The 26,270-nt window shown below is 35.8% G+C and overlaps 1 protein-coding gene across 1 annotated transcript in view; it reads left to right on the top strand.

Annotated features, from left to right (window-relative positions):
• The window catches only part of LOC129224211 (protein enabled homolog), a 32,350-nt gene extending 6,293 nt beyond the window's left edge, over positions 1–26,057 (top strand). The window contains exons 4-12 of the mRNA XM_054858632.1: positions 2,130–2,301; positions 4,311–4,410; positions 6,569–6,624; positions 9,071–9,426; positions 12,752–12,846; positions 21,522–21,555; positions 21,654–21,742; positions 23,842–23,978; positions 25,908–26,057. Coding sequence (XP_054714607.1) covers positions 2,130–2,301; positions 4,311–4,410; positions 6,569–6,624; positions 9,071–9,426; positions 12,752–12,846; positions 21,522–21,555; positions 21,654–21,742; positions 23,842–23,978; positions 25,908–25,936 — 1,068 coding nt within the window. The 3' untranslated portion in view covers positions 25,937–26,057. The remainder of the gene's footprint in view (positions 1–2,129; positions 2,302–4,310; positions 4,411–6,568; positions 6,625–9,070; positions 9,427–12,751; positions 12,847–21,521; positions 21,556–21,653; positions 21,743–23,841; positions 23,979–25,907) is intronic.
• The last annotated feature ends 213 nt before the right edge of the window (positions 26,058–26,270 follow it).

The following is a 26,270-nucleotide window of genomic DNA, read 5'->3' as shown; positions in this document are numbered from 1 at the left end:
GGCAATAATAAATGTTTTGCCAAACAAACAAAAAAGTATAAAACCACATTAACAGTAGCTTTCAAATCTTTAAGAGCTGCGTTGCCCCGCTTTGCCCGGTCTACCTTGAGAATAAAAATTGTGTCAAGTGACATACAGGGTCCATTATAAAAGTAATGAGCATAATGTTATTGTGACGCGACGATAGATGGCAGCACGGTAAAACCGGCTGGGAAATGTGGTGCGGGATATGCCCTTTCAATGCATCCAGTTGTCAGTTGCTTTCGAGCAGTGAGAGCGGAGATAAGTGCCTCCGCTTGAAATATGTTTTCAACTTTTGTAACATAACGCAATGGAGCGTTCGCTTGAACAATGATACGCCATAAAGTTTTGCGTGAGGTTTGGAAAAAATGCAACATTCCAGATGCTGCAAGAAGCCTTCAAGGACGATTGCATTTCAAGATCACAGTCTGGAAAGTGGCACAAGGCATTCAAAGAGAGCCAGGAGGAGGTCGCGGACGAATCCCGTTATGGATGTCCCCGGTGATCCCTCACCACCCTACAGTCCCTACTTAGCTTCATGTGACTTCTTTTTGTTTCCGCGACTCAAGAGAGAGAGAGAGAGAAGAAAGGAAAACATTGGGGAACCTTGGGAAACATCCATTCCCTTGGAAGAGTTTCAGGGTGCCTTTCAGTCGTAGCAAACACGTCTCCGCAAGTGTATTGATGCAGGAGGAATGTATTTTGAAGAATATTGAACATTTGTACAAATTATGATCAATAAATATATTTTGCCAGTAAATGCTCATTACTTTCATAATGGACCCTGTATATTCAACTATCAGACTTAAATAAAGGAAAAAAAACACCATGCAAAATTACCCTTCCAAACAATGATAACAGATATTAAAATACTCTTTAGAAATTAAAATGTGAAAGATGGATTTTAAAAGCGTAACCATGGAAACATGAAATAAAATAAGTTTAAGAAATTAAATGCAAAAAAGGAAAGAAACAATGGATTCAAAAAGCGTAACCGTTGAAACGGGAAAATAAAATGGTTGACAACCTGAATCAAAATGACATTTTTTGAATTTAATTTAAAAACGCTTGTAACTTTTTTTCCTTTGAAGATAGAAGGTAAGTTTTTCGACCATAGGTCGAGAGAGATCTGGAGTAAAAAATGTCGCTTTTTCCCATGGTGTCAAAAAGAAAACTGGTAAAATTCCTTCAATTTTTAGTGATAGATTTAATGAAGAGAGTAATGCCTAAATTTTAGTTAAGCCTAAAAAAGTTTGATCTAAAAACACAAATTACTCCCACGGTAATAATTATATGTAATATTAATAATAATATGTGCAAGAAATTTTTCACTCCCATATTCGGGAATTTATGTGAAATTTGGACCTAAATTGGAATAAAAAAAGAACTATTTATCGGATTTTTTTTTGAATTATAGCCTAGGTCACTCAGTAAGAAAGCACCTTTCATATAGTGAAGGAATTTTTCAAATAGGTGCAGTGGTTCTGGACATTTCCCCAAACATATAAACACACACAAATCTGCCCTCTCTCTTTATAATATTAGTATAGATAATTTGATAACATTTTTGCATTCTAATTCTGCGAAGGTTCAAAATTACTCTAAATGATATAGGATAACTTTGAAAACCAGGGTAATATTTCAAGTGCATATGTTTTTGTTACAGGTGGACTATACAACACTTTTAAGTTTTTTTTTCTAAGTATGCCAAAAAGTACGATAAAACTATTGAACTGTAGTCATTCTCTTTAAAAATGAACGTTTTTGGAGAATCACCTAGCTGTAATTAAATGTATTCTAATAATGATGCAGACAATCAAAACTTTAGATCTTTAAGAATTTATTTCACATGATAGTACATATAAATTCAGTTAAATAATAATAAAGGCTGGAAAATATGAAAACAAAACAATTTCTCCTGAAAACTCAAATGTTCAAAAATGCTGTATTATTTCCTCCTGGAGCTGTTATAGCATTGTTGTTTTCTGCAGCATCAAAGCTAATGAATGCATTATTTGTTTCTTATCTGTTTTGAATAAATCTGGAATTTTATAAGTATTTTAGTTATGTTTTATACTATTAGTAATTTTACTCTATTGTTTGTTTAGGTTGTTATTAATGCTTCCATACTAAAGGGTTTAAAATATAATCAAGCCACTCCAACGTTTCACCAATGGCGAGACAACAAACAAGTTTATGGCCTTAATTTTAGTAGTCGTGACGATGCAGAGGCTTTTGCTGCTGCTATGCTCAGGACGTTGGACATGATAAATCAAAATAGTAAGTTTGTTTTTATTGCTTGTGCAAATCTTAAAGTTATAGATTAAAGAATGACAATGGTATTTCTGGGTTGGAGGGGAGTCAGATTTAAAAGCAGAGTTCGTTTGCCCTTGAAAAGTGCTTGAAAAAAAAAGTTTATTTTCAAGTGCTTGAAAAGCCGTCAAAAAGTTTCAAAGGTTTCTTTAACCAATTCTTTCAAAAATCATTGGATTGTGCTTGAGATTCTTTTAAGAATATTTCATCAGTGCAGTTTTCTGAACATATGTTTAATATGCAGCATCGTAAAACATTGCTTCTCCTGTTTGAGATTTCAATCCTTTTGCATCTTGTAAATATTTTGACGTTTTTCACAATCCATGAGATCATATATATTAGATATTATTATGCTTTATGATATATAGCTTATTTCATTATTAATTTCCATAAATTATAAAAAAAATTTTTGGAACAATAGTAACATTGTACTCTCCTCTCTCGGACTTCACAGAAAATTACTTCTCATGTTTGAAATTTCAGTCTTTTTGCATCTTGTAAATATTTAAATACTTTAGACCAATCAGATGCTATTTTTACATATGCTACCTGTGAGTAGCATATTTTATGTTTAATTTTAGTAAAAGAAAAAAAAACTTATTTTATGGGGAAACATGCCAACATTGAACTTGGTTCGTGAAAATTTGCTTCCATTATTTGAGATTTCAATCGTTTTACATCTTGTATATATTTGTATATTTTTGGCAATATGAAGTTGTTTTGACGTATGCTACATCAGATCAGCTCGTCTTATTTTTTATTTAAATTACTAAAAAATCAATTACTTTTGTTTTACATGAAATACACCGCCAGTTCAGTCATTCCAGCTGAGGACTGCAGTTTCATGCTTATTAGCACTCATCAGCACGGCATAGGAAAGTGACTGAGCTGGAGGTCGAAAACCTCTTAAGGAAGCCAAGAGCGCCAAACAAACTAGTAGCTAATGGGGCATTCCACGGTATTTTTGACATTATGTAGAGTCTGTAACGTGACCTTTTTTTGCCATAACTTTTTAATTTACCGTTTGATTTGCAAATTATTTTAATTTGAGCTGGTGTGTTGGCAGGAAAAGATCACAATAAAAATAATATGCTAATCAAACAGTAAATTAAAAAGTTATGGCAAAAAAGGTCACGTTACGGACTTTACATAAATGTTAAAAATACCTTGGAATGCCCCTAATATAGAATTAGCACTGACCAGATGAGTGACCGAAGCACTGGTTTGGTTCAACTCGAAGATTGGAGGCAAGAATGCAATTAACTGAATATACTTTTGTTTTGTTTGATTAAAAGCTTATTTAGCTTTGCAAACTTAATTTTAATTATTATTAGCTTCAATTATTACGGTTTTTGAAGAAAAATATTAAATTTAAACATTTGAGCTTGTAACATTTAAACTTAGCATTTGTGTTTCAAATATTGAGTTAAATTATGTAATATTATAATAAAGTTGAATTTATATACATCATTGACATGATGCCTGCTAAAGGAGGAGAAGGTTATTTGGTTTCTTCCCATAAAGTTAAAATCACTCACGGTCTTGCTATCATGGAGTTTTTTTAAATTGCTTTTTTAATAAGCTTGTTGGTTATCGAAAATATTCTTTGAATATGAAAATTGCAAAGCTAAGCCTCATGTGATCTGCTCCTTTTTATGCCCAGGATTTTCAGACAATTTTAGAAAAACTTTCGATACAGTAGATCTTTTATCCAAGGGTCTCTAATAGGAAACGCAGTTTGTGTTCCGAAACTTTTTATATTGCTGCCTATATTTATATGTTTGCATTACATGAAATACCCATGCAATATTTATTGTACAAATTTAGGGTAGTACCTTGAAAAATATTTTTTGACTCTTGAAAAGTATTTGAAAAGTGCTTGAATTTTTTCTCCCTGGAGGGTTGTTGACCTTGTAAAAGAGAAGTGTATGACCAAAATTATTATTGTAACTGATTTTGTCTTTTTTAAATCTTAGGCTCATCTTCAAGGCCTCCACCACCACCTCCAATGAACTCTCAGCCTGTATACCAAAGCATAACTGGTGATCTAGAACTGAACAATATTGAACAAAAATGGTGAGAATGTATACTCTGAAAATTGAACATATTCTTCTAGGCATATGCAGAACATTAATATTGGGGGTAGCACTGCTGCGGGGGAAGGCAGGGATTACGACTTTTATCAATGATGAGGGGGGAGGGGAATTAAATTAAAATTGAGTTTTGTAAGACTAACTTTAAAATTGTCTCCTTTTTTTTAGCTCAGAATTTTAGCATAAGATCCTTTCCTTCCTCGATCTAACCATTATCATGTTCAAATATTATTCTCACCTTTTTACTTCCTTTTACAAAGAAGGAAGTATTGTACTCGCAAAAAAATTTTCACTCAAAATTCGGCCTTAATTTCCATTTGCTCACCCCTGAATTAATGTTGATTTTTTTTTTAAACCCAACCATGCACGGATAAGTACCTAAGAGCGTATAGACACGCGAAATATCCATAATGACATTCCCCAAGTTAATTACGACTTTTCTTGTGATGTGTGTAATTACAACGACTTTTCTCGTGATATGCGTATGTATGTATGTGCGCATGTGCATATGTATGTCGCATAACTCAAGAACGGTATGTCCTAGAAAGTTGAAATTTGGTATGTAGCTTCCTAGTGGGGTCTAGTTGTGCACCTCCCCTTTTGATTGCATTCGGGTGTTTCTAAAGGGGTCTTTTGCTCCTTTTTGGGGGGAAATCATTGTTAATTTCGATGTATACTCAAGTGGTGTTATGGTTTCGCGGACCCCTTTCGATATATCGCCAGTCTTTTGGTTGCCAAGTTAGCGACAAATTTGGTGATTTTTTTTTTATTTTTGAAATCTTGTTTTATATGTCATTCTCGTATTCCAATAATGAAAATTAGTGGAATTAATCCGTAATTACGGCAAATAATCTCTGTAGATTCCCCCTTCACCTGCCCCATAATAGTAGACATAAATAATTGACAGTATAAAAAAGAATGGTTGGGGAATGAAAACAAAACTTTTTTTTTTTTGCAAACAAAATTTTTCATTACTTGTACTTCTATGAACTCTATGTACATGTGTATGCATCTGAATTGCATGCATTGGTTAAGCTGCTACGGATATCTTTTGGGAATTATGAACTGGTCACGCATATTTATGCTTCTTCTTATGCCTTCTAAATCAATAAATGTGTGCATAAACAAATGAATAAAAACTAATTGCGTAAATTGTACAGATTATCTTTTTGATTTATAATTTGTTGTTGCAGAGCTTGTATTTTTAATTATATTGGTTGGTTTCTTTAGGTAGAAAAATGATTTTTTTAATAAATACAGTAGGCACCGCTTAATGTGATCACGGTTAATGTTATCATTCGCTTAATGTTATCAGAATAACGAAGTCCCGACACACTTGCATGTTAACACACGTTAAAAAAGTCGGATATTGTAATCAGCGTCTTCGTTTATTGTTATCACTTTTTCATAAACTTTCAATTTTTCCCCAGTTTTTGTTCCTCAATTAACAGAAATACATAGGCAAACCCTGACTAACTTTCTGTGTAGCATTTTGTGGTTTTCAATAGCAGTTCAAAATTTTTCTAGGAATGAAGCTACAGAAAGTTCGCCCCCAGTGACCACAAACTCCCCCTAAAAAAACTTTCTTTTGCACCTAAAAAAATTCAGTCGCTGGACATGTTGCAGGCATTGATGTAGGACCTCCATTGTTGCCATTACTTTGTTAAAGAATTGTGTTGAGATTGGAAACTAAGCAAAGTTAGATTGAAATTTAAACAACAAGCAAAACAGTCATATTTTACTTCACCTATTACTATGTGATTAAATATTGCATAATTTAGCTTTAACTTTTTATAATTCAGATATTTCCATTCTGTTAATTTAATCTATAATTCAAAACTGCATTTAGTTGAGTCATTGTGATTTTAATTTGAGGTTACCAAAATAAAGGCACCTTAATTGGAAAAAAATCATTATTTTGTGTCTCCTGGATTCTTCTCGGTTATTGTTATCAAATTATATTTGTCCCAAAGTGATCACATTAAGCGCCACCTACTGTATGTCACTTTTTATTTATGCATATATTTTTTACTGTTGAGTATTTTCATTTTGGAAAGACTTATATTGGTGAATGCTTTTATAAAAGTTGTGTATATTTTTCTGTGTTAATTATTATTATTATTATTATTTTTAATGTCTAGGTCTGACAACGATGCTGGTAAAATATCTCATCAAATACAGTATGCAAGTAGTAATAGTATGTAAAACTTCATTGCTTTACATTATATTTTTAATACATGTCCACAACTTGTAAAGGGCTGAAGAGGTGAAACCTCCAGTCCTTTACCTAAAATGGTTTCGAAGAAAAGTAGAAATGTATGTTGTGTAATTTTTATGTATTAAATGGTTATAATGATGGAAGAAAAGAAGTCACTCAACTGGAACTTTCAAATTAAAAAATATTAAGAAAATCTTGTTAGCAAAATTTTATTTACATATTGTGCATATTACACATTAGGAACTCAATTTCTTCAAATTTTGAATTAAAAATAAAAGGTATTTTGTGTTAGTGATATATTTCTGCGTGCAAAATTAGTAGTTCAACTTTGAAAACTTTTCATTTTCTACACAAAGTGATTGTATATTGTATATATCTGGCATTGTCTCCAAAACTTAAACAGTACTTGAATTTTAATACTACTTGGACAGTAAATAGTTTATTTAAAGTATTTGGCCTTTTTTTCTTTCTTTTTTTTTTTTTTTTTTTGCAGTGCTTCAACAAAAAATTTTAGACATAACTCTGCAGAGTTGTAATTTCGATTATAGTTTTAGCAGTTGCCATTATAAATGAAGTTACATAATTATTAATTCATTAATTTATAGTTGCCAGTTAGTGTTTAATAATAATAATCGAATAACTTTCCTTCTGATCAGGGGCAGCAAATAGGGGGGTCAAGAGGGGGCAGTCGCACCCCGAAATTTTTTTGAATAGAATGATAGAAAATAGGTGAATTCAATTTATGTAAGTCGAAAAATCAATGTTCATTTAAAAAAAATCTCGCTGGTTCTCAGTAGCTATTTGATGAAACTCGACACATTTCCAGACTAGAAAAAGTGTTTTTCGTTATTTGGATGATGACTTAGAAATTCATGAAGTATTTTCCGGCCTTTTCAGAACATAGAAAACTGATAGAGAACCATGGTTAATTTTGACTAAAAAAGACATTTCCTCGTATAGGCTAAATATTTCATACTTGTGTGCCCAGTGTAACGATGGTATGTCTAATATGAGAGCCTCGTTTAAAGTGGTGTGGCTGCAAGGTTTTCACAAGAAAATTCCTTGATATTTTACATTCACTTTTGCACTCTTTTTTAAAGTGTATATTTCTTTAATGAGTGTTCATCGCTTTCTTCTGCTAGAAACATGTTTCAGCTGCTCAATGCATTATATGCTTTCATAGAAGCTTCTTAAAAATGCATGTGATTATTGAATTAAAAAAAAACATATCAACAAATACTTCTTTTAGGGCTCTATAATAATGCAATCTCGGGAGTGACACAAGATGGTCTTCAAGTGTTAAAACTATAAAAAACATTTCTCGATAACTTCAAAGCAGTGATTTGACGACTGGAAGAAGTATTGTAAAACGATTCTTTCTGTGGTGAAAAAGCTCATGCCCTTTAGCATGTATGACTTCGCTTGATGATGATGTGAAGTCAAACATTGGTTTTTAATATTTTGTATGAAACAATGGATTCAGTTGCGAATGAAATTTACACAAGATTTGATGATAATTATTTTTCTGTATGGTTGGCTCTATATTATTGCGATTGGATTTTGAAAACGAAAAATAAAATGTTTCAGTTATGAGTAAAACTTTTAACATGAGGCAAGAAAAATTACAAGCAATATACCGACAAGACCGGTTCTCACACCCAGAGACTGCAGTTTCGTCTTTGTTATGGACACATCAGTCTGGAAGAGTGGATAGCAGAGCAGGAGGCATCCCATTGAAGCTGAGAGCGCCGATGAGACTAGATTATTCAATGATGAAAAAATTAAGCACCTCACAATTTTTGAAGTTGCCTGGGTGATTTTGAAGAGCTAGATATAAAAAGTGTTTTCATACATAACTTTGTTACTTCAATTATTTTTTAACTATTCCAGTCAGCTCAGCTAGTAGAGAAAGCTTTTTTTACGTCTCAGGATGTTAGAGAATTTTTTTTTGAAGCATAATGGGCAAAAAATTCAAACGAAGTCATTCATGCTAAAGGGTATGAGCATTTTCACCATCTTTTTCTATTTAGCTGTACTGGCAAAACAGCACGACACTGGGCACTGATAGATTAGTAACACGATTCCCTGCTCTTCCGAATTCCAAAAATCATGAATTACAACTTTTCCAAAAGGTATAAAAACTTAAGTTATCATACAAAACATCTCGATACTGATTAGAAAATGAATCAAAATTTTAATTGTTTCTAAACACTATTTTTTATTCATATTAAACCAATTTTATGACCTCTTTCTGTTAGCTAATGTGTATTTGGCACGGCACTGTGATAATACATATTACGGAAACTCGACCCCTCAAATGAAATGCTGAAATGCCGCCCCTGCTTCTGATGAAGTTATTATTTTTTCATAATGTGTTAGATATGCCATTTTTAAATTATTTAAATGACTCCTTTGTTTCTTTTAGTCAACGGAACACAAATGAACTCTGGATCACCAAGTAACACCCTTCATCGTACCGCAGCCCCCAACTGTGCTCCCCCTGCGCCACCACAACCACCTGCGCCTCCCGCTCAACCCAATGCCGCTCCTCCCCCACCGCCTCCACCTCCACCACCACCTGTGGCAGGCCTGCCTCCATGTCCTCCAAGTATGCCAATGAATTCTGGTCCTCCACCTCCTCCTGCACCCCCCATGTCTGGGGGATTTTCGAGCCCACCCTGTCCGCCGCCTCTGCCTGGGTCATCGCTACAGGGAACCAATCCGGCAAACATGTCTCTGGCTTCTGCGCTGGCCAACGCGAAGCTAAAAAAGACACAAAAAGTGAGTTTGTATCCCATATTTCTTCATGTCTCATTGGCTGAGTACTACAACTTCGTAACTACCATATTTTCCTGCGTATTATCCGCGGGCGGCCTATAATCCGCAGGTCCTAAAATCGGCGTGAAGAAAAAAAAGCTTCGTATAATTCGTGGCAGCGTATAATTCGCGGATGATACAATGTAAAAAAATTAAGTTTGAATTTAACATACCATTTGAGCAACTAAACTAAAAACGTGAAAAAGTAATTACTTTGAAGGCATAATCAAAATTAATCTGAAATATAATCTAAAATATAATGATTTCTTCTCGAAATCTTGATTATAGTACGCTAATTACTTGAAAATCAAAGAGTCAAGACAAAAGAGCAAACGGTCTAATCTTGTGCAAATGGCGACTTATGTCACTGTAATCTTGCTTATTTTACATGACCATAATCGCCAAGAGGAACATTCAAGCAACATAAAATAAGCAACATACAGGCAGGCAGCGAGGAAGAACAAGCATGCTTCGTAAAATAAACAACATTCAGTCGGCGTACGGTCTCGATCGGTGAATCCTACTGTAAAAATATTGAGGTTCAATGCGTCGGTGTTAAGGGGGGAAAAAATCACAGATAATCTGCCGCTGCGTATAATCGGCACCTCATAAACTTTGCCTTTTTTAGCAGATAATCCGCGGATTATACGCAGGAAAATACGGTACGTAATTGGAGAGAAAGAAAATCGCTTTTGTTGATTTTTTTTTTTTTTGAAAGCAGGCATAAATACTTTTAGTTACGTAAAATTTAGAGAAGGTTGGTTTCACAACATTTAAATCGTCTTCAGATTCCCCAAAATCATGAAAAGACATCAACTGATTGAGTTTTCCTGGAAACAGTATGAAAAAACCTGAATTGTAGTTAACCACTTGTCGTATTCATCCCATGAATCATACCCCACCCCCTGCAGCACTGATGTAAAGAGAGTACAGTTGACTCTCTGTTTAACGGCGCTCCATTTAACGACTTTCTCTATTTAAAGATGACTTTTCACTGTCCCGAATGCTCCACTGTAGTTTTAGCATTCTATTTAAGAACACATTATCCTTAAGGACGATTTTTTGTCTTCCCTTGAAAGTCGTTAAATAGAGAGCCAACTGTATTTTGTTGATGAAATAGTCCCTTCAAAAAATTCCAACGTAAGTTTTCCGTTTTAATCACCCCCTATACGTACGATTTTTCACTAGTTGGTGAAATTTTGCAAGTTTTAGTGTTCACAGATTTGTGGAATTCCACTCTTATGTTTTTTTGTTTTGTTTTGTTTTGTTTTTTAAGTTAAAAAGAAAGATACAGTAATGTAACAAAAAACACTCCTTTGTGTAAAAATAACTTCGTATTTTTTCTCAGAATGCTTTGTATTATCTTCTGTCAAGGAAATAATGAGTAATGTATAAAACCAATAGCAGATGTTTAAAAATAGCTTCTCAATTTCATAAATTCTGTAAAATAACACAAGCTAATTTTTGCATGTGGAAGGGAAAGAATGCATACGTTGGTTTCAATATAACACTGTTTTTGCACCCTGCAAATAATCAGGTTTCTCCTTTCAAGTGTCTTTAAAGTTGTGTTATGAAATAAATAAATTTCTTAGTATTTTCATAAAATTTTAGTTTGAAAGTATAGATTCATAGATTCACTATATGAGGCAGTGAGAAGCAAAGGGACGTACGTGAACTTTTTAAAGTTTCTTATAAAACATGCTTAAGGTTCAGATCCTAGGTTTCCTTTCATTGATTTTTTTTCATCTAAATCATGCTGTTTAGCAGCACTTACCAGAGCTATTAGTACCTTCTCTTGCTCCAATTATTTGTTCTGATTATCTCCATAATTATAATTTTAACACTTACGTCCCTTTGCTTCTCACTGCCGCATATGTTCCATAAAAGGCTACCCAAAATGGCAAAATATTGCTTTGAATCAGGCTAATAAATTCATTTTAAATGTGTTAAATAATTCTTGTTTCCTAATTTTGGATAACTATGCCGTAGTTTAGAAATGTTTCGTTAATTTAATGCAAACAAATTTAATAAAATTAATGGAATATGAGTGAGACAGTATAAAAGAGGAATTGTGGCTCATTAGGGATCCAAATAATTGTTTTTTTCCCCCTATGTGAAGTTAAAGTTTTGTGATTGTGAACAATTTTGTCTTTTAGAGATTAATGAAAATAAGATTAAAATTGTTAAAAAAATAACACCACTTCTAAAAAAAATTTTTATATATAAAAAAGTTGAAATAATAAATAAATAAATACCTTTGTTCAACAAAGTACCCGTAGGTGAAAAACATTATTGATGCACAAATGTGCAACAAATTGCAGCATAAATTAGCAATGAATTATGTTTTGGGGATAGCATCCAAAAGTTTGCATTGAAAAAAGGGTTCCTTGAATCTCTGAAACAGGACTGCAGTTTACTGCTAATTTGTGTGTTAATAACTTGATTTTTTTTTTACTCAAATACAATCCAGAAAGTTTTTAAAGACGGGATGGTTGATTTTTCAATGGACCTTTTACTACATATCTTATTTATACATGCTGGGGGGGGGGGGGGATCACAACATTTTTATCTGAAACAACTAAAGTAAAGGGATTTAGCCAAGGAAGTTCCCAAAGTTATTTCTTTCCTTTTCCATTAAAAGAGATACTCTATAATTACGTTTTAGAACTTCAGTTTTGTAATAATTCTGGGGAAATGTTTCATAACGCTCGCCCCCTAACATTATGGAAGGTAGTCTGAAACTGCTTTTTGAAACTTCAAGTTTGAAAAAAAAAAAAAAAAAAAAACAGAGGATAGTCACTAAACTCATTATTTCTTCTAACACTACTCAAGATGTCGACAATCACATCTTTAAGACTTAAACCTTGCAAACTGACCGGGAGAGGATTTCTAAACTTCTTTTAACACCACTAAAAATCGTCTAAAATTTCCTTTTTGAAACTTCAATTCCAAAAAGTTTCTGGTCAAGGAATTTAAATCCTATTCCTTTTCTTAACATCATGTAAACAGGCCTGCACTTGCATTTTAGAACTTCAATTCGGAAAAATTGCTACTGCAGGGTCTCTTAAGGGAGGGGCAATTTCTCCCATCGCCCCTCCCTTGCATGATCCTTGTTCTTACTGTTATATTTTACATGTTCATCATGAACTGAAACACAATTCATCTCCCCATCCTCCCCAGAAGTCTTTTAAATTCTGAAGCAGCTGATTGTAACAAATACATATATTTGTAGTTAATACCTTGTATGTTTCTTAAATCAGATTTTAATAAATAACATTTAACATTTCAGACAGAAGTAAATCTTGAAGCAAATAAAAGTGCTGGTCCTCCTAGCGGAAACATGGCAAGTATGATGGATGAAATGGCCAGAACTCTTGCCAGAAGGTATGAAGCCTTTATTGTTATTCAGAAAGAGATATTTATAAAAGGCTCAACAAGTTTTTCAAATATTTTAAACAGGCACCTCTTAAGCATTGCCCAAGCCAATGTGTAAAACCACAATAGAATACCTTTATAACGACAACCTATGTAACGCAATTTTCTATAAACCGCACAACTTTTCAGATATAAACAATAAGTTTTGCAGTTAAAAAAAAAACTTTATTCAATGCAAACTTATTAACTTGCAAACATAAAAATTTCAAGGCAAATTAAAGTTTGAAATAATTTTCCATCTTTCCATCTTGATTCAAAGCTTTTAAATGAAAACTAGTGTTTATAGGGGGGGGGGGGTGCCAGATTGCTCTAGAAAATGCAGCTGTTATGCAAACCATGAAGCTAGCAGAAGTACAAGGTTACTTCACTTACTTTTGATTGTGAAACCTAATTTTATAATATGTAATTAGTGCTTTAGTACTCATTGCAGTTAGAACTTATTCTGAAAAGCAAATATAAAGACATATTCTGAATATCAGTTTTAAAATTTGGAAAATGATCTATATATTGCAAAAACCTGTCTAACACAAAATCTCAGGTCCCAAGGTGTGCGTTATAATGGTCTTCTACTGTATAAATAATAAAAAGATAAATAGAAAGTAATTTTTAATTAAATTCATAAATATGTTAGGTATTTATAAATTTTGGGTATTGGTTGGAGTAAATACCCTGGGTATTTGGTATGGAATAAGTTATAGCTGTTTCTTAAGCATTACAGGAACTTATCCTACTAGTTTATGATAGTGACTCATCTATATACAAGCACTGTAAGTAAGCTTGAAATTCAGTCTATGTCATTTCAGGGAAGTGCAAACAACTTTATTTTTCATAGCTTAAATGTGTTAAATTTTGGGCCAAAAAAGTTAAGCTGGAAAAGTTTGAGTTGCTCAAACCAACTGAAACCATCAAGGAAGGTGGCTACAGACCACAATTGGAGCGACTAAGCCGACAATGAATATTGATGAAAAAACGACCTCTTATGAGCCAAGACATGACAAGTTTATTTTGCAGCATGACAACGCTCAGCCGCGTTTTGCAATGCTGGTAGAAACCTACTTGGAAACACTTAACTAGAAAGTTCTTCCTCACCCGCCATATTCACCTGACACTGCCCCTTCCAACTACCCCTTGTTCCAGCCGATAACACATGGACTGGCTGTACAACACCTTCATTCTTATGGAGATGCCAAAAATTGGTTTGACTCTAGGATAGCCTCAAAAGGTGTGTCATTTTTCCGACACGGGATTCAAATGCTGCCTGAAAGATGAGGAAAAGTAGTGGCTAGCAATGAACAATACTTTCAGTAACATGCTTTTTAATAGTTCTTTAAAATAAAGCATAAATTTTCACAAAAAAAAAAAAAAAAAACAGCGAGAGGTTATTCAACATCGCAATATTTATACAAAATTTAAAATATCCAGGTATTTTAACTCTATGTGGATGCATTATCAATAGTTCTTTTTCTATAGGAAATGTGCTAAGTGAGATTTTACCTCTTTAATTTACAGAACATAAACAATGACAAAGAACACAGTTTTGAAAAGATGAAGGGAGTAACAGTTTTTAAGACTCTTTTCAACGATGCATCTGTTCTTTAATAATTTTGTGCGCATCTAGTACACTTCTGGGTTTTCAGACCTAGGGAGTCAGTCAGCTTATGGTCACATAGGGTCATTCCTGTTGTTCTGTTGGGGCACCTACATTTCCAGGGCTGGATTTAGGGGAGGGCAGATGGGGCTACTGCCCCGGGGCCTCCACAACAAAGGGGCCCCCACAACAAAATTTTTACAAAATATCCTAACTTTCATGGGTCGAAAATATCGGATACATACATATATATCAAAATATTCTTATATATATCAAAGTATCGGATATTTTTGTAAATATGATGATCTTTTCGAACCCCCATTAAGGGCCTCCACTGTTTCGTTGCTCCAGGGCCTCCACACTGCTAAATCCGGCCCTGTACATTTCTACTATTATGTAGTGCACATTTTTATTAAAACCATCTCATACGTTTCAAAGATATGGTATATTAACTTTTAAAATCTTAAAAATATTGTTTTCCATTTACATATTGGCAGAATTCTGTATTACATGATGAATATTATTAACTTTCTTTGAAGTGGAAAAATTCTTGCTGTATCTATCACATCAAACAAGTTTTATTGCATGTATTTTTAATGATGACAGAATAAAAGAATAACGTTTCAAAACACCTCAAAATCTTGGTATGAATATTTCAGGGTGCTTTGCAGTAGAATTTATTTAAAAAAAAAAAAGTATCTTCTGTGTTAAACCACTGTGTCACTGTGCAACATGAAACGTTGTGCATGGGTCAGTCTCTACCAATAGATGGTGTCTCCATACATGCAATTACGTGGCATCGTCTAACGTCTAATGTGAAGGTAGATGCACTGACCTGGTTTCATTTGAATGAACCTTATATTAATTACTGTAACATATTGTAACGGATTCGGTGCGACTTCCACTTTCTTGAAATGAAGACACAGTTCTTGATAAAAACACAGGAAATTTATTTACACTATGTACAGGAAAGATCTTCAACAACTGCTAAATTATTCATCAGCAATTAAGCAATTATCACACAACACCGTAAACTCAACGTTTACACACGTATTTACTTCCAAATGCGAAAACAACACAGCGAAATGCCTCGCTATAAACAGAGCAAAATGCTCTCCGTTCGAAATCTGAATCGAAACTCCACTGTTTATCCATCGCTAACGGCTTAAATACACCGAAAAGAATTTTCTCAAATATTCCACACGCTTCTCGAAATGCGTTGACCGTTATCAAATTTTATCAATGAACAAAAAGGGAATAGGGGTCGTATATTTTAGCCATATGAAAAAGGGGTTGTATATTCATTACGGGAAACTATTTACAGGTTACGTTACTATAATAATTACTATTTACAGGATTTGTAACATTGCCCCCTTCCTAAGGACTGCACGTCCCGGGCAGTACAATCCCCAGAAAGGGTGCCAAACTTCTATCACATGTTCACAAATATACACATTAATTAATAACTAACAGATACAGAAAATACAATAATAACAAGAAATATTACTAAACATTAAAAGCAAAAATTATCTACAACTTTTATGTTATCAACCATGGTTGTTTACGTAATACTCATGAACTATGGCCATAGTATGGGGCTAACCGATCATAATGTACAACCCTAGGTTTTGCATTAGGTGATTTCTGGATCCTCACTACGACGTCATTTAGTCGGTTAAGGACTTTGTAGGGTCCATCCCAATGCGACTGCAATTTGGGTGACAGACCTTTCCGTCGGATGGGATTCCATAACCAAACCTTGTCGCCTTCGTTGAATTCATGTCCAGTAGACCTTGTATCGTATCGGGTCTTCATCTTCTCCGCCGCGATGTTGATTCGCTCTCGTGCGAAGTTATGAACGTCTTCCAACCGGGCCTGGAGATCCTGGATGTACTCCTCAGGCGATGAAGGCGCATCCGGAGGACGACCGAAGACGAGATCACAAGGTAGCCGAAGCTCTCGTCCAAAGAGCATCTGAGATGGGGCATATCCGGTAGTCTCGTGGACAGCACTGCGGTAGGCCAGCAGGAACAAAGGCAGCTTCTTGTCCCAATCCTGTTGATTTCTGGAGACCATAAGTGAGAGATTGTTCAGGATTGTGCGGTTAAATCTCTCCACCATGCCGTCCGATTGTGGGTGTAGTGGTGTTGTCCTAGTTTTCTCAATTCCGAGAATTCGACATAGGCCCTTAAACACAGCAGAGATGAAATTCCTCCCTTGATCGGAATGAATCTGCAAAGGTGTTCCATATCTCGAGATCCAATGTTGAACTAGAGTCTCTGCTACGGTGGTAGCCTCTTGATCTGGAATGGGATATGCTTCCGGCCATTTGGTGAAGTAGTCGATGGAAACAAGAATGTATTTGTTCCCATCAGCAGTTCTTGGTAGAGGACCCAGGATGTCGATCCCAATTCGTTCGAAAGGAGCTCCAACGTTGTACAGATGTAGCTTCCCTCTGCTTCTCTTCTTCGGTCCTTTACGAGCAGCACAGGCGTCACAAGAATGGCACCACTTCTCCACGTCATCCTTCGCCTTGCTCCAGAAGAAGCGCTCCCGAACTTTATTGAGAGTTTTCAAGACACCAAAATGTCCTCCAGTCGCACTACTATGTATTTCTTTCAGAACATCTGAAATCCTGGATCGAGGAAGTAGTAACTGCCACCTAGATGTCTTGCCGTCGTCAGATTCCCATTTCCGGTGTAGCACGCCGTTCCGTAAATGGAGTGAGTTCCATAAAGCCCAGTATCTTTTTGTTGCAGGACTGAAGATGGAAACGTCCTGCCAGCTAGGGCGTCGACTGTCACTTTCCATGAACTCTAAAATTGGTTTTATGTCGGGGTCTTCAAGTTGATCTTTTCGAACTTGGTCATCACTCCATGGATCAGGTTCTGATGATGTTGGAGTCACTGTCACCTGATAGGCGGTAGGGCTAGTCATTCCATACTGTTTCTCGATTCGGGAACAATAGTGGCAGTTCTCAGGACAGGGTCTCCTTGATAAAGCGTCAGCATTACCGTGAGATAACCCTTTTCGATGCTTGATCTCCATGTCATATTCCTGGAGCCGCTGTATCCATCTGGCTATCTGACCTTCTGGATTCTTGAAGTTCAAAAGCCAAGTTAATGAGGCATGATCTGTCCGAAGCAGAAATTTTCGGCCGTAGAGGTAATGATGGAAGTGTTCTACAGCTTTCACTATGGCCAGTAACTCCTTTCTGGTGACGCAGTAATTTCGCTCCGACTTGGATAAGCATTTGCTCCAGTAAGCGATGACATGTTCATTTCCGTCAATTTCTTGGGATAAAACAGCTCCGATGCCCTCGTTGCTCGCATCAGTGTCCAGGATGAAGGATTTTTCAGGCTGAGGATAGGCGAGGATAGGCGTTGATGTTAAAGCCTCCTTCAGTCGTAGAAATGCATCTTCGCATTCTTTGGACCATTCAAACTTTTGCTTGCTCTCCGTCAGTTTATGCAAAGGTCGTGCAATGTTGGAAAAACCCTTTACAAACTTCCTGTAGTACGTGCAGAGCCCCAGGAAACTTCGCAGCTGATGGATGTTTTCGGGACGACTCCAACTCTTGACCGCGGATACCTTTTCCGGATCGGTTTGTACACCCTCAGAAGAGATGATGTGACCAAGGTAGTTCACTTCCCGGCGGAACAAATTACATTTGGATGGGCTTAACTTCAGATTGGCTTCCTTAAGCTTTTGCAGCACCTTCCTAAGATTTGCCAGATGTTCTTCGAAACTGCGTCCCACGATGATGATATCGTCTAAATAGACCAGACAGGATTCGTAGGAAAGTCCTCTTAACACTGTCTCCATAAGACGCTCGAACGTAGCTGGTGCATTGCAGAGGCCGAAGGGCATCACTTTAAACTGCCATAAGCCTTGTCCAGTTGTAAATGCTGTCTTCTCTCGGTCATCAGGGTGTATCTCAACCTGCCAGTAGCCGCTCTTCAAGTCCAGGGTCGAAAACCACTTATGTCCGGAAAGTGTGTCCAAGGTGTCGTCTATCCGTGGAAGAGGGTAACTGTCTTTCTTGGTGATTTCATTCAGCCGTCGGTAATCGACACAAAATCTGGTGGAGCCATCTTTCTTTCGGACTAAGACGATGGGAGAAGCCCAGGGACTGGATGAAGGTTCGATGACATCATTCTCCTTCATCTCTTTCAGAAGGGTTTCAACCTCTTCCTTCTTAGCGAACGGTAGTCGTCTTGGATGCTGTTTAATAGGGAGGTGTTCTCCAGTGTAAATCCTATGCTGCGTTAAATTCGTACGGCCAACATCCTCCGATGTAGATGAAAACAGATGCTTGAAGTCGTCCACCAATTGTTCCGCAGCAGTTCTTTGATCCTTCGATAAGGGTGCACTCCCAATTAACTTCGATGTCAAGGACTCAGAAGACACAGTCTCAGGGGAATTGATTCTTCTAATGATGCAGTTTACTGGAGTACAAGTTGCCAACACTTCACCTTTTCGGATATTCCTTGGCCTTTCACTCACGTTGGCGACTCTCACAGGAATTACATCCTTAGAAAGGTCCACAAGCGTAGATGCTACCAGCACTCCTTTTAGGTAATTGCTTAGGTTAGGGTATTCAATGATTCCAAATCAAAAGCTATTGCTTTCTGCAAGGGAGCCAGGTATTAATGATTCTGACCTTGAGGGAATCGATATATCTGTTTGGGCTATTATTTGATGAGCGGATTTTACATCACTTTCTGCAGGGAAAACGGCTATGTCTTCTCTCATCGAGTGCAGCTCATTAGTCCTGAAGTCGAGAGTGAAGTCATATTTCTTCAAAAAGTCCAATCCGAGAATGAAGGGGTCCGTGATGTTAGCGACGAATGCCGTATGATGGTAGGTGGCATTCCCAAACACTATTTCCAAGTCCACTTTACCGTCAATCTCGATCTTGTCACCTGTCACAGTCTGGAGACTTACGCGTGGCGATGTCCACAGCAGTTTCAATCCAAATTCACGAGCCACATCTGTCCTAATGATTGTCACATTGGCTCCAGTGTCAACAATCAGTCTGCAGGGGTTCCCATTTACATGTGCGTAAATGAAAAGTCCATCACTGCCACTACTAGAAGAGGAAATCTGCAGAGCTCTAGTGGTGGTGATTTCCTTCCCTCGCGTATCTTGGCGAGCCGGACAACTCCTTCGCAGGTGTCCTTCACTACCGCATTTCCAGCACTTCTGCTCTTGTTTCTTTTGGGCTGTTATGCTGCTCAGATGTCTTGTCAAGTCACCGAGTTGTCTCTCAAGTTCAGCGAGGTGGGACGTCCTGGAATCAGACTCATCAGCTTCCTGAGTCCGGATTAGATGGCGATCCACACGGGTTGCTTCTTGGGCGGCCTCGTATCTCATCGCATACACAACGGCAGAATTCAGGTCTTTGACATCCGCCATCCGTAGAGCTTTCTGGATTTCCGGATCTCGAACCCCGTCGATGTAGTAGTTGAGTGCCAGGTTGTCTCGAACATCCGCAGGGCAGTCGTAAAAAGCAAGATGAGACAGTCTCTCGATGTCCGCCGCAAGCTCTTGCAGGGTTTCCCCAGTTTTCTGGAAACGGGTCTTCAACTGGAGTCGGCTGAAATCTTTCTGGCACTTCCCACCGAAGCGAAGCTCCAACGCAGCTGTGAGGGCGGCGAAATCCAGGCGCTGGCTGTCCGGAAGGGTCTGGAGAATGTCCGCTGCGTCACCTCTCAGGGATGCTACAAGATGATAGGCCTTGGTAGCAGAGTCCCATCCGTTCGCTTCCGCCACTATCATGAATTGAGTTTTGTAAACCTGCCACGAAGTTTTCCCATCAAATGTGGCAAGTTTAATGGACGGTCGAGCAACCGATGTGGGAGCGCCAAACTGTACAGAGCTGCTTTCCGCGGTCGCCAATCTCCTTTCTACGTCCTTAAAGATCTCTTCTTTAAATAGATGAAATCTTCTATCTTCATCTTCAAATTTATTTTCTACAGCACTGAATCGGCTTTCAACGGTATTAAATTTTTCTTCAATAGCATCAACTCGATGCTCTATGTCATTAAATTTATTTTCCATCACAGTCTTTACCGAAATAAGGTCGTTTTTAATTTCTTCTTGGTTAGACGTTAAGTCCTTTTTCAGCACCGTTAAATCGCTTTTTAACTGGTCTTGATTTGCCAACATACTTGCAGTCAGATCACTTTTTAATTGGTCTTCATTAGCCGCCAATTCATTTTTAACAGAATTGATTGCATCAAGCAGTTGTTTTAATTGTTCATCCATTGCGCGAGTAATCACCATAAAATTAAAGTCCAAATTCAAAAAGTTTTTATGAAAAAATGTCCAAAGTCACACTTACTGTAAGAAAGTCCTGAAGTAGCCCCACGTTGGGCGCCAAATTGTAACGGATTCGGTGCGACTTCCACTTTCTTGAAATGAAGACACAGTTCTTGATAAAAACACAGGAAATTTATTTACACTATGTACAGGAAAGATCTTCAACAACTGCTAAATTATTCATCAGCAATTAAGCAATTATCACACAACACCGTAAACTCAACGTTTACACACGTATTTACTTCCAAATACGAAAACAACACAGTGAAATGCCTCGCTATAAACAGAGCAAAATGCTCTCCGTTCAAAATCTGAATCGAAACTCCACTGTTTATCCATCGCTAACGGCTTAAATACACCGAAAAGAATTTTCTCAAATATTCCACACGCTTCTCGAAATGCGTTGACCGTTATCAAATTTTATCAATGAACAAAAAGGGAATAGGGGTCGTATATTTTAGCCATATGAAAAAGGGGTTGTATATTCATTACGGGAAACTATTTACAGGTTACGTTACTACAATAATTACTATTTACAGGATTTGTAACAATATTGTTTCTAATCTTTTGGGAATAAATAAGGAATATAAATTCTGGTTTGCCACTCTGACTGGCTTAATTCGATACAGTTGCATGTAAATAATCTCTTTGGTATAAATTTCTTAATTCCATGCTTTTTGACTTTAAAGCAAACAAATCTTTTCTTTTACAGGAGAGCTCAAGCTGAAAGTAGCCAAAATAGTATGGTAAGTTTATGTACTTCAGTATTTTATAAGAGTTTATTTCTTTCTGTCAGTAAAAAGAGAAGAAAAATGGACAAATAATATTTGTTTCATGTTTGTAGGATTCAGAAAATGATAAAAAGTGGGATAAGAATACATCCAATGGTAGCTGTGCTACTCCTGGTTTAGAATCCCCAAAAAGCAGTAGACGGTAAGTGATGAGAAACAAATTTGCTTATGTACAGTAAACTTTCGATCATCGGCGATCGGGTTATCCGCGGTTCGGTTCATCCGCGGGTCTTTCCTCATTTTTTTAAAAACTTATTATTGTGTTACTGTTCGCTGTTAGATTTTGCATGCATTTTTATATTCAATGTTAGTAGATGCAATGTAGAAATGTTTTTAGCTGTAATTTAAATGTATGTCGGTATTTTTAATATTTTTTAGCTATTGTGCACACTAAGTGTCTTTTTTAGCTATTATTCGGATTATTAGTGGTTTTCGCTTATCCGCGGTTACCATGCCACCCTATTCCGCAGATAATCGGGATTTTACTGTATTTATTACTTTTTTTTTTTTTACTGAGCAATCATGATTGCTTATTGTTTTCACTTGACCTTAGTTGATGTTCTTTTGATTACATTTTAATATCAGAAAATGACGTCAAGGTATGATGGGTGAAAATTGCTTCTACATTTGAGTGAAGCAATTGCCTGTTTGGTGATATTTTGATAGTTCAAATGTTAACCCTAACTCATTGCATGAAATTGACTGTTTTCCATAATAACTTTTTAAAACTAAATTTTTTAGAAATAAATTATAGCCTAGGTTTCTTCCTGAGAATGTAGCTATCTATGGTGAGAAAATAGTTAAAATCGGTCCAATAGTTTAGAAGATTACCCCCAACATACACACAGAAGCAGCCATTTATATATATAGACTGGAAAACCGCTCGTCAAGGTTTGACGAGTGAAAATTGCTTCTACATTTGAAAAAAGCAGTTGCCTGTTTGGTGATATTTTGACAGTTGAAATTTTAACCCTAACTCCAGTGGATTTTTAACCCTAAACTCCAGTAGATAGCATTCATTGTTGACCCCTTTTTCGTTTCTTCATTCTCCTAAAATTAGTCTTATCATTGCAACAGTTAAGATACCGGATGCAGTTCAGCCTTGTCAAAATAAAGTATCTCCCTGCATGTCAAACATTACCAAAAAATATTATCAAATTATCATGCTAGGGCACAAATTTCATTGTTGGTGACGTAAGGAGCATTACTCGATCAGTGAATTGGAATACTGTCTGATCACAGATTGTAGCGAAAAAAACATTCTGTTTACAGGTGGAAATGGACGCATCTATTACTTTACAGGAATGTCAGATTTTGCAGAAATGCCTCTAAATTAAGCAGAGTCTCATTCAAATGAGCGGAACATACGCATCATTTTTTTACTTTTCACCCTCATTTTGATAGACTTGTCTTAACTGAACATTTGCCAATTCCATACAATCTATGGTTGGATTGTATATGAGGTTTCTTATAATGCAAACTCCTCTGGTACACAGACTTTCACGAGCAGGTCCCCCTTCTGGGCGGTGGCCTCCAGGAGGAGGACTTGTGGGGGCATCCCCCGGAATCAATTTTATTTATACCCAACCCCCTCGATTATTTTTAATCCTCTTCAAAAAAAAAAACGGTGTCCAGCACACAACATCCAGTCCCCGGAATTCACTTGGATTTTTGCATCTTGCCTTTTGTTTTCAATTATGTATCCATAAAAGTAAAATGTGAACATTTTTTATTAATTGATCTACCTTTTCGTTGTTTAATATTGATATTGATTCACTATTACCAGGCAATGCACATATCTGCAACAAACGTATCTGCACATGGCATGCATGTGTGCATCTATATTATCTGGCTATTATCATTCTGTATCCCCAAACAATGTCTCAATTTTCCACCTCTCCTTATACGTTAGGTTTTTGGCCATCATAGCATTTCCCTTCAAAATTGATTTTGAAAAAAGTGCACATAAAACTGTCCAAGGGCTGAAAAATTCCTTTTTATTTATTTATTTATTTTAAGCTTGGAATGAGGGTTAATCTATTTAAGAGAGACTTTTTGCTGTATATTGGCGCAATTCATTATTCAAACACAAATATTCTTTTTAATTATATGATAATGTAAGACTTTTTTTTCCCCTTGTATGTTATTCATTTTTAATCTTAGTTGATTGCATAATAAACATTATTTCAATTCAGAATTCCTTTTTCAAGTACATTTCAATTTTTCTGTTTACTATTGCAGGCAGAGGATAGGATCAATTGGGGACATGGATAACTTAAAAAATGGTGCAGACGCCTATGATATGGATCGATTTAAACAAGAAATTATGGTTGAAATAAGGATGGAAATTAATAAATTAAAACAAGATATTATTGATGGTAAGTTTTCTATTTCTGAGTTTTTGTTAAAGAAATTTAAGTTGTATCACTTTTTTTCACTGTTCAGTAAAAGAAAGAAAAGCAATTTTTCTTTGTATACATGGTCAACTTTGGTAACGACGTCTGATGGTCCACTGTATTTATGACTCTATGAGATTGTTTAGAGATAGAAAATCAAGTAGCATATTGTAATGCAATAAAAATACTCTTAACTTTGTGACACATAAGAACTTTGGTATAGTAAAACTGCTCCACATAAACTTTATGAAGCAGCTTTGTGATAGTACCAGGAAAAAATATAATTTTTTACTGTTTAAATGTAGTACGCCAATACATTTGCTTCAAATCCATCTTCAATGTCAGAATTTTTATTTTATATTTTTTTTTGCTAGTTGTTAATCTTTTTCCTTGTTACGTAGCTTCTGTAGTAGTAAGTAAACTGTCAAAGTTGGTATCTGTATCTCAATGGGGTAGTTTCCTTCAGTTAAAAGTGCTACTTTTAGTCATTGAAATGTATTAAATGAGCAAAAAAAATAACATGGACCCAGAAAATACTTTCATTTTCCCAACAGTTATTTTTTAATTAATTTTTTTAAATGTCTTATTTTTCAAACAAGGCATGGTCTTTATGATGTAACAAATGATGCACTTTGCCGCATCTTTCTACTACGTTCCCACGTTATGATAATCAAGCAGTGAATTAAAATTGCGCTCTACGCTTGCTACCAACCATATTGTTGCCAATACACATGAGTAAAGGTGCAAATTAAATATTTTCGATCGTGAATGGCAACACTGAATGGCATTTCATCATTTGTGATGTCATTAGCAGTAGCGTTAAACGATGAAAGAGCACCGATTCAAGTAATTTTTTTAAAATATTAAACTTAAAGAAATTATTTAAAAAATGGTTGGATTCTATGTTTTTAAGCATGCTCTTTCCAAAAAAAGTACTTTTAAAATTTTGGAAACGACCCCATTCTATGACATCTATTTTGTGATTGATCTCAATTGATCATGTACATGAAATTATCCCTGGCTTAAGGGTGGTAACTTACTGCTTGATCATACATGCTGAAAAAGACATTTTCTATAGCCCTCATATATTCTGTTTAGGTATGAAAGCCCCTTTCGATAGCAGTAAAGAATACTAATGAAATGTTCCATCTGAAAACCTGCAAGATTTACTCCTGTCTGCAGATTCAATTTGTACTGCCATATGTATCTCACCAGGCTGCAAATTTCTCAATAAATAGCAAACAATGTAGCAAACTCTCATAAGCAGCGTATTTTTTAGGTTGGTAATTCTTTACACAAACACTGAAAATGAAGGGATGAACTTCACTATAAAGTGTGAAACTTTACCATAAGACTTTTAATTTTTTGGCAACAGTTTGTTTCACCCAATTATCATCACATTTGTAACCAACTATGAACCCATCAAAATATCAGGTACGGATGCAAGGGGAGGGTCATAGGGTCGTGACCCCACTACCCCTAACTGTCAACAATATTGTCCATACACATTGTGTTCAAGTACTTTGTAAAGAACTTAAATGATTGCAGCGAGTTTTTCAATTCATTAATTATTTTTAGGAGTCAATGTTTGAAATATTACTTCCTTTCATTGGTTATAAAATTAATTAGTAACATTTATACCCTGCTCAGTGTCTTATTCCTGGCAGATTTGGTGCTTTTTATTGACACCAAAACAGTCTCCTTATTTTTTTTCACCCAAAACCTACATTCGTCGGCATGACCCCCCCTCCCCCTGAAATGAACATTATTTTCAATGTTAACACTAAAATTTGTAAGAAGTTTAATTTCATTGTTTTGTTGTTTTTTCCCCTTTGTATTGCATAAATTTTATATCTTGCATTAATATTAAGAATCTTCTTTTTAATGAAAAAAATTTTCTTTTTTTTCCAGCCATGCGGATTGAACTGAATCGAAGATAATACTATTTGATCAGGAAATGGAGATTTTGTATGAAGAATTGTTAAAAAGTCATTGTGAGTTTGCATCTTAGCCTTTCATAATGAGTTTCATACTGTACAGACATTGCAACTACTTTTGCCTTCAAAACAACTTTTATGTGAATTTTTCCAGAAAGTAAACGTTTTGCATTTGTACTTTTTCTATAGATATGAACTAGAGGTTCTTAGACTTGTTTTCTAATATCTCAAAGTCGTTTTTCTTGGTATGGACAAGCTAGTTGATGTGCAAAAGCTGTCTTTATGCTGGGTCAAAAGTAAATTTTAGTTGCACTCAAAATGTTAGGGGGACTGGAAA

This window comes from Uloborus diversus, chromosome 6, assembly GCF_026930045.1.
Source record: "Uloborus diversus isolate 005 chromosome 6, Udiv.v.3.1, whole genome shotgun sequence".
In the NCBI taxonomy this organism is placed as follows: Eukaryota; Metazoa; Arthropoda; class Arachnida; order Araneae; family Uloboridae; genus Uloborus; species Uloborus diversus.
This window is presented reverse-complemented; position numbering and strand designations above follow the sequence as displayed.